The sequence below is a fragment of the Nematolebias whitei genome, chromosome 6, assembly GCF_014905685.2.
Source record: "Nematolebias whitei isolate Nwh7 chromosome 6, NemWhi1, whole genome shotgun sequence".
Taxonomy (NCBI): domain Eukaryota; kingdom Metazoa; phylum Chordata; class Actinopteri; order Cyprinodontiformes; family Rivulidae; genus Nematolebias; species Nematolebias whitei.
In genome coordinates this window covers 38614775-38629085 of record NC_056503.1, presented here as the reverse complement: position 1 = coordinate 38629085, position 14311 = coordinate 38614775, and the positions used below count along the sequence as shown (strand labels likewise).

The 14311-nt window shown below is 41.6% G+C and overlaps 1 protein-coding gene across 1 annotated transcript in view; it reads right to left on the bottom strand.

The window, feature by feature from the left end:
- nectin3a (nectin cell adhesion molecule 3a) overlaps positions 1-14311 on the bottom strand; it is a 42492-nt gene that overhangs the window by 8142 nt on the left and 20039 nt on the right. Inside the window, exons 2-4 of the mRNA XM_037678271.1 lie at positions 11020-11370; positions 6786-7085; positions 5434-5551 (exon numbers count right to left, since the gene is read on the bottom strand). Of these exons, the coding sequence (XP_037534199.1) occupies positions 5434-5551; positions 6786-7085; positions 11020-11370 (769 nt within the window). The remainder of the gene's footprint in view (positions 1-5433; positions 5552-6785; positions 7086-11019; positions 11371-14311) is intronic.

The following is a 14311-nucleotide window of genomic DNA, read 5'->3' as shown; positions in this document are numbered from 1 at the left end:
GGGGGGGGGGGGGGGGGGGGGGGGGGGACATGCCTATCTCAAGCAGTAGGGGCGCTGTGGCCCCACTACACATCAGCCCACATCAATGTTTTGGAGTGTCGCACAGCACTGAATATGATTCAACACTTTGCTCCCGTGCTACAGAATCAACACGTGTTGATTCACACAGACAACATGATGACTGCTGCGTACATAACCATCAAAGGGTGTGCGTTCAGCCCAGATGTTACACATTGCGCGAAAGCTACTGTGTTGGGCTCATCAAAACCTGCTCTCTATTAGAGCGGTTTACATATCCGGTGTTCTGAACAGAGGGGCAGATGTGATGTCCAGGGGCGGCCCACGTCACGTGGACCAGACCCTCCATCCAGATCTGATGTTTTTCAGACGTAGCAGAAGTTGGCAAAGCAGCTGTGGACCTGTTTGCGACGCGAGAAGAACGCTCAGTGTCAACTATGGTTTTCCCTGAGCCCGCGAGACGATCCATCGCTGGGGGGGGACGCATTTGCTCACAGCCCGTGGCCCAAAACGCTTTTGTACGCGTTTTTTCCCCCACCTCCTCTGTTTTTACGGTTCCTGAACCGAGTTCAGGAGGAGGGATTGACAGCTCTCCTGGTGGCTCCCGAGCGTGTGAACGCACCATGGTTCCCAGGCCTGCACCGTCTGTTGTCGGGTCGCCGTGGAACTGCCGTGGATGGAGGATGCTCTCCTTCAGGCAGGAGGAGCGACCAAGAGTTACCCAGAAATGGGTCAGCACCTGTGGGTCTGACCGCTGAGCGGTCCCACTTAGAGGATGGGTCTCCCTCAGGAGATAGTGTGCACAATTCAAGATTCACGTGCTGCATCTACCACAGTTCTGTACACATCAAAGGGGACGGCTTTCAGCGCTGGTGTACAGAGAAGGTTTAGAGGCCACCTCATGCTTTTTAGGCGGCGTGTTGTTTTTCCACAACAGCTGATGGATAGGGAGTTGGCATTCAGTATGCTTTAACGTACGTTGCAGTCATCTCTTCCTGCCACAAAGTTTTCGGAGACAGAACAGCTTTTAATCACCCGCTGATGAAGCGTTTTTCTAAGAGATGTTCAGAGACGCAGGCCTGCTTCACGTCTACTTGCTCCACAGTGGGATTTAACGCTGGTCCTGCGAGCCCCGATCAAAGCTCCAATTGAGCCTCTGGATCAGGTTTTCACTTAAAATTCTTATCTCTTAAAACAGCCCTGCTGCTGGCTTTAACACCCGCTAAGAGGGCAAGTAATTATCTGCCCTCTCTGTTGCTCCGTCATGTCTTAGAATTTAGGCTGACGGGCAGCTCAGCTGATTTAAGACCAACCCAGCTTTTATGCCTAAAACATCACGAGCTCTTTTAAATCAAGAGTGATATCGTTGGAGGGGTTTCTTCCCCCCCCACAGATCAGAAGAGGAAGCATCTTTTCATCTTCTCTGCCCGGTGCGGGCGTTGACGTGTTACATAACGCGCACAGCTGCAATGCGTTTCAAACTCAATAATTGTTTGTGCATTATAGAGATGCTTCTGCAGGTCGTCGTTATCCATCCAGCGCTTGTCACACTGGCTGTGTGAGGCCTTTTCTGAAGCCTACAGAGCATCAGATTTAGGGCCTCCTGTCAACCTCTAAGCACACTCGACCAGGGGTATCGCATCTTGGACTGCTCTGCATAATGGTATGTCAATGCAGGACATTTGCACTGCGGCTGCATGGTCAACACTCTGCTCAGTTATTCGCTTTTACCTACGTGATGTAACGGCTCGTTCCATGACACATTCTGTCCTTAGTGCTCTAACAGAATGAATATTGTTGTTCTCATGGAACTCTGTTTAAGCTCACTTCTGTCTGCATGCATTACAGTGTGAGATGTTGTTATCAGTCACAAGTTGTGTCTGTGATTTTGGTTCTATTGTCACTAATCAGTTCATGATTATTGTTACCAATCAGTTCATTTGATCAATAATCAATTCATGGACATTAATCTGTTTATACTGTTCAGCCATGAACCAGTTGGTTCATGCCCCCCCCCCACCCCTCTTTTCAACTTCTTCTTCCGTTGAAAGTTTTCCGGGGTATTCATGCTTTGTCAGAACGCATAGTTACACAACATGCGTCTGTGCATGGCACATAATTACGCGATGCGTAGTTATGCACACGGGGAGCTGAGTGACAAGACGTTTTTTGGGCAAGCTTCCGCTTCTTACTGTGTTCGAATGGACCCAGTGAGGCGAGGACCACATCTGCTTCGCCCTTAACCCATCAGCGACAGCCTTAAAGGGCGAAGCCTATATGAAATAGAACGTTGGTTACGTACTGTAACCCCAGATTCTATGAATATAGGCGTAGCCCTTTAAGCGTCGGGCCTCACTGGCTCCTAAATGGCTGAAGAAAAAAGCTATTTTGGGAGCCGATTTCCCGCTCTTAACGTAATTTATACGGACCGGGTGGGGCCCACACAGCAGGTGGGCGTGGACTAAATTTTTTCAGTGCTTATGCTCTGCATAACGGGATAAACCCATCAGCGACAGCCTTAAAGGGCTACGCCTATATTCATAGAATCTGGGGTTACAGTACGTAACCAACGATTTGTGGTCTTGACCTTGAAGCTTTGGTAATGAACATTGTATGTGACACTCCATCTAGTGATGATGCATGTGCATGATTTTTCATTACAGTATCTTGAGCGGATAAGAAGTTATGGGCGGGATCATCAAAGGCCTTGTATAACATTTGACCTTGATTTCTGACCTTGTCCTTGCAGCTGGGGTGATGAAAAGTGTACATGAAACTCCATCTAGTGATGATGCCTATGTATGAAGTTTCATTAAATTATCTTGAGCAGATCAGAAGTTGTGTGGGACAAGAGGAAGTTTACAGACGTATGTACTGACGGACAGAGACTATATTATTAATAATAATAATAATAATACAATGCGCGTGAAAAATATAACAAAATGACTAATGACCATATATATATATATTATCATCTAGACTGATGAATTAACTCATTTAGGTAACAAAATAAAAAGAGAAAACCTTAAAAGTTTAGACTTTGCTCGTGCTAAAATGACTTTTTTTTTTTCTCTAAAATCAAGATGATGATAAAAAGTTGCCAAAAGGCTCATGTTGCTGTGATGCACAAACTGTTTGTAAACTTTATTTATAGCAGGGCGTCGTCCCAAAGGGCGCAGAGAAACGTCTGACAGCTCCAGTATCCCAGCTCCAAAGTTATACTGGAGGTAATTTATAGACATGAGTGTGTCAACTTCACTGCTTCATTTAGATTTATTAAACCCAGTTCAGAATGAGTCGAGCACAAAACGGCAGCAGATTTCTTCTTCTTCTTCTTATAGTCACTAATTTAAGTAACTCTGGGGGGTGGGGGGGGTTCATCTGCTCATAATAAAAGCACAACAATTATATGCATAGTTTTTTAAATTTGCATAACTTGTAGTAGCAGCCTTTAACCTCAAACTAACAGCAGTTAATTCATTCACAGGGATTAAAGCTGGAAAAAAACAACTTCTGACTGAGATTTTTTTTCTTCACCTAGAAGAACCCCACCCCAAGAACAACAACAACAAAAACACCCACACATTTGAGAGCTTTTTCCTGCAGACGGGCCACTTCCCAAAGGTTTTCATGTAGAGGAGTATACATGATCTTAGTAAAAGTACACAGTATCTGCGTACATGATCTTAGTAAAAGTACACAGTATACTGTGTGTATAACCTTAGTAAAAGTACACGGTATCTATTTAGCATCAGGGAAGAGGCAGCATGAGCACTGCCTTTAGCTTTTTAGCTAGCACACCTGTATTGCGTTGTCATTGGTGCTGACAGGTAGGAGTGGGGTGCATGCAGCTCGGTTTGGTAGGTGGTCGGTTCTGTTAACGGGGCAGGGCGCCCCGCTCAAATAATGGTAGATGGACTGTACTTGTATAGCGCCTTTCTATCTTATTTCAAGATACTCAAAGTGCTTTACACAACAATCTGTGTCCTCATTTACCTGTTCATACAGCACTCTACTAGATCTCTACAAAGCTAACTGAACAAATCATTCTAAATAGAATAATCAGAGCTTTATCACATTCATACACCGATGGGACACACATCAAAGGCAATGAGGGGTTCAGTGTCTTGCCCAGGGACACTTCGACATGTGACTGCTGGTGGATTCGAACCCCCAACTCTCGCATTGGAGGACGACTGCTCTACCCACTCAGCCACAGCAGAATGGTAGAGGAAACACTACAGTATGCTGCATACTTTTACTCTTGTTTAATTTTGTACTCTTGGACCAGGAGTTCGGTCACATGCGCAGATTGCACGTGTCACGTTGAAGACGATGCTCCGAAGACATTACCATTTAACACAAAACTAGATTTTAAATAAAAAAGACCAGGGGAGGTTTGGGGGTGGTGCGGGAGGGTGGGGTGACGGTGCATTAGTGCTCGTATCTTCCCTGGCTGCAGTGAATCGGTCATGTGCGAACGTATAAGTTTAATACTTAGACAAATAGTTTATTACATGTCATTCTTTGGAGGGGGGTGGGATCTGTTGGGGTAGAACGGTGTCCTTTAAAAATAGTAGAAATCCTGATCAGTGCTCTCACCTGCGGTCTCTCTCCAAGTTGGGACCAGTGCTCTGGGCTCACCGTGCTCCAGACAGCACGACCTGCTCTGACTGACTGGATCAAACTGTTGCTCCTGTTCCCTTTGTTTGTTGAAAGCAGGGTCAGTGTAATCCCTGCATCATTTTTAGACTGGATGGCTTTAAAAATACCACAACAAAACACATTTTTCCCCACTTAAATTTTTACAGATGATGTAAACCTGTCGCGGCGACGGAGAACTTTAATCCATGCATTTAGTTTCATTGTCCTTCAGGGTGAGTGAGAGCTGAGTTGTAAGTGTGGCTCTAAAAGCTTTTTAATGACAATGTTGTGCAACAGGACAGAACTCCTAAATTTAAAGAATTGTGTGAATGTAGATTCTAATTACACTCCTTTTTGTCTGAAGGGCTGCAAACAGTTTTCTAATCAGTATTTGGGGCCCTCTGCGAGACAGAGCCCCTTGGTTTGATTATAGGAACATTCCAGTGACTCCAAACATCTAAATCAAGATGTGTGCAGCAAACATTCATGTTTCTGGCTTTGAATGAAATGAACAACGAGCTATCTTTGATTGAGTAAATCTAACATTGCAAGTTTCTAAAAGTAACACAGAGGTTCGAGTGTTAAACACTGAAGATGCACGTGGACTCGCTTTATTATTGGAATTCAGAGGTTTCTGGAATCAATAGAGCGATCTGGTTTGAGGGTTAATATAAAGAAACAATATGTAAAGTCCACACTGAGAGGATAGAGATGGTGGCAAATCATTCAGAGTAGTTTCTCCACAGGAAGGCATGCATTGATTATACTGACCTGATCCACGTAAAGGAACGAGCAGGTGGGTTGGCTTTGGCAGAACAAGTGAATTTCACATGAACTTGGCCAACATACCAGTTTTTTTCAATTCCTTGTACTGATATAACTGGTGCAACTGAAAAACAAAAGGCAACACAAGTTTATAATAATAAAAATGTTCCTGAATTTATAATTAACACTACTGTCTTTTTCTTATAAAAGTAGTATTGGTCATGCTGACGTGTATTTTTATGCTGTTTCTTATCCGAAGGTATAAGACTGGAACTTTATAATCAGTTACTGTGTTCGGTCTGAAAACAAATGAGCTTTTTAAGAATGAACAATGCGTGCATTAAAGGCACAGCAGCAAGCGGGGACAGAACAAATGCTGTGCAGGATGGAAATTGGGTTTGAGATCTGCTAATTAAAGCGATCCAGGAGAACAAATGATTCAGGGTAGCTGAAAAGTTAGACAATGATAAGACTCTCAAAAAGAGCAGATGAACTGCTGCTAATAAACTCCAAGCCCAGTACATGGTATTGTAATAAAACATGGCAAACACAGACTAAGATATCTAATTTTCCATTTTGATTTCTCGAAGGGACAAATGAGGAACTCATTCACTCTATGGGAAGATGTCACGGTGTTCACTGAACCCTTTTCACACAGTTCAACGTCCAAATTGTGCTTTTCTTGCACTTAAAATCCCTTGGCTCTGCATCTGACGTGATTTATTGAACGAGGGAGTATCTCTCTTCTTGTATTAACCTTGGTTTTGGTGTGCCTCCATTTGCTGCCCCCAGCAGCCTCCTGCTACTTATGTTGCTGTTGAAAGCTGATCAATATTTCAAAAAACACCTTCATGAGCCTGCACTCACACAGAACATAGACTGATGTTCTGTTTGTTAAGGAAGTACATCAGTAATCATGACAATAACATATAAAAATTGCTCTTTCAATAGATTTAGGTGTACAGAAGGTAAAAAAAAAAGAGTTAGTGATCAGGAAATTTATGAAAGAATATAGTAGTGAGTTATTCTCCTTAAGACAAACTGTAACATTTATTGCTGCATTATATTTTGGTCCATTTTATGTAGATATTTTCAAAACTAATTTAGTTTTGCTCCACTTTTTAACTGTACTAGTTTATAGGAACTAAAAATAATTAAAAGTCATTGCCATCTTACTCAAAATATAGTAAACTAGAACAATAATAGGTAATTTAGTGCAAAAACAGAACAAATGATCTGGAAAGGTTGTTTTATCTATATTACTTCTAGCATTTAAAATAAATAAGACCATGTTAAAGATGAGATATATATAATGTGGGTGGTCTTTAGTTATCACGTCAGACAGAAGAAGCACTTACAGTGAACGTTCAGCTTGTAGGGTATGCGGAACTCTGTCTGCAGGGACGGGTGGCGCACCACACAGGTGAGCGTCTTCCCCTGGGCGTAGCTTTGCGGTTGCCACATGTAGCGCACCTGCACGGTGGAGGTGCCGTTAGGCTCGTCCTGACTTTGCCGCTCGGACCGCCCGTACAGCTCCGTCTCCCAGAAAACCTCAGCGGCGGGGCGGCCGCGCTCTGCTATGCAGGTAGCCACCAGCGACTCGTCCCCACCGTCCAGCAGGGCTGCTGGGCCCGCAGATACGTACACCTTCGGCTCCACTGTTTGAGTGTGAAAAGACAGGAGGAGGGGAAGAAAGGACAAAATGGAGAGAGGCTATGAAACGAATATTATTGATCTTTTTGTGTATATGTATAAATAAATAATGTCCAGCGGCCTCATCGTGCTTCTTTGCCAAAAGAGCACAAATTGATTTCTTTTCGCCTACTGTAAACACATTAAAAATTAACGACACACTATCTCAGTTATAGATGGGGTTTTAAGAGGAAATGTCTTGATTGTCGTGTGCCAAGGAGAAAGTGAGTTCAAGACTAGGTGATGAACAGCAGCCTCACCTGTTGGTCTTATTAATATCATTATTCCTGTAAAGTCCATCAGTGTGTGAGGTGTGCAGATCATTTGAGAAAATCACTCAGTACCGTAGACTGAGGCTGCAGTGGACTTTGTGCTGTGTTTATATTTGACTTTGAAGGTGATTCTATCCTCATCCTCCAGTACAGCAGAGTCTCACTGTTTCTGAGCATGGTCAATGGTAGACCGTTTCCCAGAGAATGACTCAACATTTAGATGTTACAGGGATTTTCTCAACAGTGAGGTTAAACAGAACCATATGAAAGGAATGTGAGCAGAACAATGTAACCCTCTACCTGCTATGGAAACAAGTAAACTATTTTACACTGCTCCGTGCTAGAGGGGGGGAGATATGCATATCACAAACTGCCAGCAATGACAAGTGAAAAAGTTCATCCAGACCAAAGAGTCAAGAGGAGGACACACTGGAGGGGGAGTGAAGTAAACAAGCATGGGTTAGACCTGAATATGTTTCTATTTAGATTTCTTCTACTTTGTGTGGCAATAAACCACCCCCTCCTTGATAAAAAAAAAAAAATACAAAGTCAACAAGCAGCTTTTCCACTTGCTGCACTGGGGACAGTTTTAAAGGCAGTGCGTGGGGGCACCTACCCTCATAATCCACAAGACATGGCCAACATCTTTAAGACATCTGCAGTCTTCCTCCTCGCCAGCCAGGCAAAAGGTCCCACAACGCATTCAAGCAACTAGTAGCACCCCTGTTCCCCTCCTTTTTTCATTTCCAAAAATAACCTGCCGTCTCGTGTACCCTCTGCAGGGGCGTGGTTGTTGTTTTTCAGGGCTCCACCTCACATTCTTCACCCTGCCCCTCCTTGCAGGCTGTGACATTTAAACAGTAGCTGCTCTATGCTAGCAGGGTCGGCAGCTGAAACATCGGAATAACTGAATCAGACAGACGTGTTAATTTTGGGGTTGCAGTCAATAAGAGAAATAAGCTCTTCTTGGGATGAATGGAAATTTGTCAGGAGAGGAAGAGTAACAATTTCTTTTCAGTAAACTGTCTGCATTGGTTGTTTTTGTCTGCATGCATACTGATACTGTAACTGCACATGTAACATTAATATCAGAGCAGCAATCTCTGAGGGAGAACTATTTTAAAAGCTAGACAAAAAAAACTGCTTTGAAAACAAAAACAATGCAAGTAATGTATAAGAAAATAAATGTGCATGACAGCTGCCAATGACTAACAGGTCAAATGAATGACTGTTATAGTTGGTTGCAATATTTTTATTTTGCGGACAAAATAGCAAAACACAATTTTTAGCTCCATAGCAACATGTATATTTAACTTTCTGACTCATAAAAAATGCTAATGGGGAAGCCCAGCCTTATTTTAACAGACTGAAAGCAGAAATGAAATTGCTTTATGGCGTGGAAACCATAACACTCATCAGATTTAAGCAACTTAAACCATCGCTGTGTGTCGCTCACCGCTCCGTTTATTATTGACTCATAAAAAACAACAGCACTATGAAACAGCTCTGAGAAAAATGTGAAAACCGTTTCACTTTAAACTGTTTAAGAAGTTTCTTATCAGCAAAAATCTACTTTATAAAATTAATCGTGCTGGAGTTTTGTTTTTAAAACAATTGTTCAGCAGAATTTCATTGACCTGTCAGTAGATGAAAACAAAGGACCATTGTAATTCATAGTCTGGGTAACATGGTCCTTCTCTGCTTCCTTCCTCTTGCTCACACGTTAGGATTTCTGTCTTCACGGTGCCAGGGAACTTAAATACAAGCAAACATGTCTTTGTCATGATACTGTTCAAACTCCAGCTGTTTGTATCAAGAGTGTGACTTCTGATTTAACGCACCTGTTAATCATTACAATCTGTGTGGCGTGACTTTAATCGATCACTCATGAGTTTGAATGTTTAACGGTTTTACTTTAGTTTCTAAGAAATGGAACGGCAGTCATGTGCTTTTCATAATCCTCAAAGTATAAACATGAATCAAAGCAGAAATCTCAAGTTCAAATATAAAAAATGTAAATACAAAATGCACTTTGGAGTGAAACAACAAATTGTGTAGACTACATATTGAAGAGTTAAGATAACGGATCGCAATTCTATTTAGGGGATTTACTTTATTCAAGTAGTTTAGATGTTTTAATTTGTAAAAACATGTTTGCGTTGTACTGCAGCACTTGAAGCTTGAAAGCGTAGTCAGAGTAGCCAACAAGTAGATAAATAAAAAGGAAGAAGACAAAATGTTGCACATGAGATTGCTTGGCACACAGTTGACATCAACAAAACAAATGTTTGACAAACACAAGCAATTTCTCATCTGCAAACAAGTTATCAACAACTTCTCTGGGATTTTGTTGTCGGGTCACAGTCACTGTGTTAAAGTGGAATTAATAGCATAAATATGATAAAAACGGAAGGAGTATTTTTTTTTTTAAACGTGCACGTCCAAATGAACGATGGTGGAAAAAGAGGCCACTTGCGAACTTAAACTTGCTGGCATTCAGTCAGCAGGTTTGTGTTTTTAAATACTGTGTGGGACAAGCTAATTCCCACATGACGTGTATCAGATTGCAAAGAACATATACTTCCTCCATAATCACACTCTAATTACATCTGAATTGTAAAGAAGGTGTGTGTTTGCGTTTGGGTGTGCATGTGTTTGTATGAACAGAAAAGATGCCTGCAAAGCTGCTCAGAGAAGACAGCGAGGGGTAATTGAACGCTGTGAAGTCTCAGACACTGTGGCTGTTGCAGCAATACTTAATGTGCTGCTCATTAGACAGGAGAGTCTCCTTCTGTCTCTGAGGAAGACGAGAAGACGCTGCCTGCAGTGCAATCTCCTACCAAGAGCTCCAAACATACGCTGATCGCACAAAAAAGGTCTTTGTCTTCAGAGAGAAGATCATAGTTTGTAAATAGAGCAGCTATTTTCTTCAGTCTGTTAATTAATAAGGGTCAGAAATGGGAAGTCTTGACAAATATGATTATTTAATCATTTTTGCTATAATCAGATACTAAGTAGTGATTTAAAAAGGTTTGTGTACGGGCTGAGTTTGCAAGAATAACTGTCAGAGCTGCAATTATGATTACCCAACAGGTGTGATCAAAGGAACAACTACTAACTAATGCAAAAAGAGCTACACGCTGCAGTTTTAAGAGCAGTCTTACGTGTGAAACATTTCCATACAACATGGCAAAATGCAACTGAACATAACAAAACTCACTTTGAATCACGCCCTGCAATTAACTTGTTGCTGTGTAACTAAGATGCTGGGGGAGTCTGAGGATCACTCGTTCCGTATAAAAGTAGATGACAGCAACTGAAATGTTTAAAAGTAAGTTTTTCCAACCAGCGGCAATGAAGTGTGCACAATCAAAACTTAAAGTAACGTTTAAAGTAATTCTGGACAGAGGCAGCTCCACAGCAGCTCCTCTACAGCTGCAGATTCCAACAAAGGTTGAAGTGTTCATGGTTCTAGTTAGTAGTTTACATGTTAGGCGGCTTCAAGCACACAGTGGTCACTCAGGCGTTGCAGAATGACAACAAACAGTGTCCTGCTTTCGCAAAACAGACTTTAAGACAATTTAACAAACAAATCCATAGAGATTAAAGATATAGAATTATACTTTACCTAACACATTAACCATGGTTGTTGCTTGCGTATTGCCCAGAGGAAACGTAACCACTTTGCAGGTGTAGGACCCGTCATCTGCAAACGTAACCCCTTCAAGGGTAACGGTGGCGTCTCGTATGGAAGGGGAGACAAACGAGATGCGTTTGCTGTAATCTTGAGAATACGACGTTCCATACTTGGGATTGAACACTGCCAGGGTAATGGTGCCCGAAGGATGACGGCGTTCCCAGGAGATCTGTGTGAGGCTCAGATTAGATCCCAGCTCTATCCTGCAGCCAAGTGTGATGTTCTTGCCGAGCACTGCGTTCACCCTCTCAGGGACAGACACGCCGCTTGCACTCACACCTGCTGGGGAAAGAACAAATGGGAGATTCAGATAAATAATAGCAAGTCGTTATTGTTGTAGCTGTAATTAAACTTAGATTGTTGTTAGTCAGTAGAGGAACATATATGGGGATGATCTAAATGAAAAAACAAAAAAGGGTTTTTCCCCCATCAACACAGACAAATTCAACAAAAAATGCTGAGATGTGTGATCAAAGACAAGAATAAAGATCACTATAACTAAAGTCTGCCAGTCAAGGATGATTGGAGAGAAATATGCAGATTTTTTTTTAAGTTAAACTATTTAATATGGGATAAAACATACAATTAAAAGATACATTGTCTTTACCTGTAAGGGTAAGAACAATTCACTCATGTTAAAAATACCAAAATTACTAAAGCTTCCTCTTTTTACAACAACAATCATGTTCAGTGCATTTTTTTCTTTCCTCAGAAGTTTAAAGACCTTATTTCCTGTGCATGACTTTGAGTTTTGCTTTGTTTCTTAACCAGCTACACACTTTCACCACGGGACACTCAGACTGTTCCTCTTGGTAATTACCAGAGCACCTTCTAAACTAGCAGGTACAGATTCTTGGAAAGACATGAAACAAAGGAAGTAATTGATGGTTTTAATTTTTGCGTTTTATGAGGCCATTAATTTGCCCACCGCAGGTTTTTCTTGCCTGATATTCAACATGTAAACTTGGCTTTGAACAATAATTACCCTCTGAATGCAGTAGCCAGAAAGACAATGAGAATTTGAAAGTGACTGCAGTGATCACTGAGAAAAGTTCATTTTAAAGGAAGAAACAATGAAAGTTTAACTGTGTCATCATGGGTGGCATGTTTAAAACTCTTCAGTCAGTTTAAAAAAAACATTTAACAGTTGTGATTTTACATATTTTAAAGCCATAATAACTGTCAAAATACTCAAGTTTTCTATGTTTTCATGATGAATGTTAGGTTTCTAACAAATCCAACATCATTAAATGATTGATTGGGGGTTAATGTTACTCAACTCAAGTAAAAAAAAAGTTTTAAATCTGGTCCTCTGGACATTCAAAAATAAATGAATAAATAAATTGTAGAAATGTTTGTCTTTCATCTGAGGACTTCTTCAGTCTGAGGTGCTGTATTCAGCTCAGTCTTATAAATAGCACCTTCTCGTAGTTGGTCCAGAGGACCAGATTTAACTTGTTTAGATTTTTCTACCTGGATTATTGAGCATGCATCAACTCAACAAGGTTTTCATTTTAAAAATTCTGTCAGAAAACCGCAAATATCCTCATCCTTTGTTTAGAACTAAATTTGGTGATGGGTTGTGGAAATTTTCCCGTGGAGTTCCAAATATCTTGGTACAGCTAATTTTCATATGATCTTAGCTTCAGCTTTTGCTTTAACGCTCTCCACCACTTGACTTTGCTTAAAATGACTCTGCTTCTGTCGACTCTTGTCCATTAGTTGTCGTTTCTTTTCAAAAGAAGAGATTAACTTTAACTTTTCTCTTTGGATCCAGCATCTCTGATTCCATTGTTCTCCCTGTGACTCTACAACCACAAATTATTTTACATCTGTCATGTACCAAGACTGCCTGAAGTGTATTCATCAATGTTTGAATGTAAACAAACAATTCATACTGGTTGGCAACAAAACATGACTCGGTAGTGAATGATGCATACCGGATTCCCAAAGAGTTGGGACACAAAACAAATTGTGAATAAAAACTGAATGCAATGATGTGGAGGTGCCAACATCTGAAATTTTATTCAGAATAGAACACAAATCACAGATCAAAAGTTTAAACTGAGAGAATGTATAATTTTAAGGGAAAAATCTGTTGTTTCCAAATTTCATGGCGTCAACAAATCCCCAAAAAGTTGGGACGACAATTTTTACCACTGTGTGGCATCCCCCCTTCTTCTTACAACACTCAACAGACGTCTGGGGACAGAGGAGACCAGTTTCTCAAGTTTAGAAATAGGAATGCTCTCCCATTCATGTCTAATACAGGCCTCTAACTGTTCAATCGTCTTGGGTCTTCTTTGTCGCACCTTCCTGTTTATGATGCACCAAATGTTCTCTATAGGTGAAAGATCTGGACTGCAGGCTGGCCATTTCAGTACCCGGATCCTTCTCCTACGTAGCCATGATGTTGTGATTGCTGCAGAATGTGGTCTGGCATTATCGTGTTGAAAAATGCAGGGTCTTCCCTGAAAGAGATGATGTCTAGATGGGAGCATATGTTGTTATAGAACCTGAACGTAGTTCTCTGCATTAATGGTGCCTTTCCAGACATGCAAGCTGCCCATGCCACAAGCGCTCATGCAACCCCATACCATCAGTGATGCAGGCTTCTGAACGGAGCATTGATAACAACTTGGGCTATCCTTGTCCTCTCTGGTCCGGATGACATGGCGTCCCAGTGTTCCATAAAGAACTTCAAATCGTGACTCATCTGACCACAGAACAGTCTTCCATTTTACCGCACTCCATTTTAAAAGATCCCTGGCCCAGTGCAAACGTCTGAGCTTGTGGAGCTTGCTTAGAAATGGCTTCCTCTTTGCACTGTAGAGTTTCAGCTGGCAACGGCGGATGGCACGGTGGATTGTGTTCACTGACGATGCTTTCTGTTAGTATTCCTGAGCCCATTCTGTTATTTCCTTGACAGTGGCATTTCTGTTTGAGGTGCAGTGACGTTTAAGTGCCCGGAGATCACGAGCATCCAGTAGAGTTTTACGGCCTTGACCCTTACGCACAGCGATTGTTCCAGATTCTCTGAATCTTTTGATGATGTTATGCATGGTTGATAATGATAACTTAAAAGTATTTGCTATTGTACGCTGGGTAACACCATTCTGGTATTGCTGCACTATCTTTCTGTGCAACAATGGTGGAATTGGTGATCCTCTTACCATCTTGGCTTCTGAGAGACACTGACACTGAGAAGCTCTTTTTATACCCA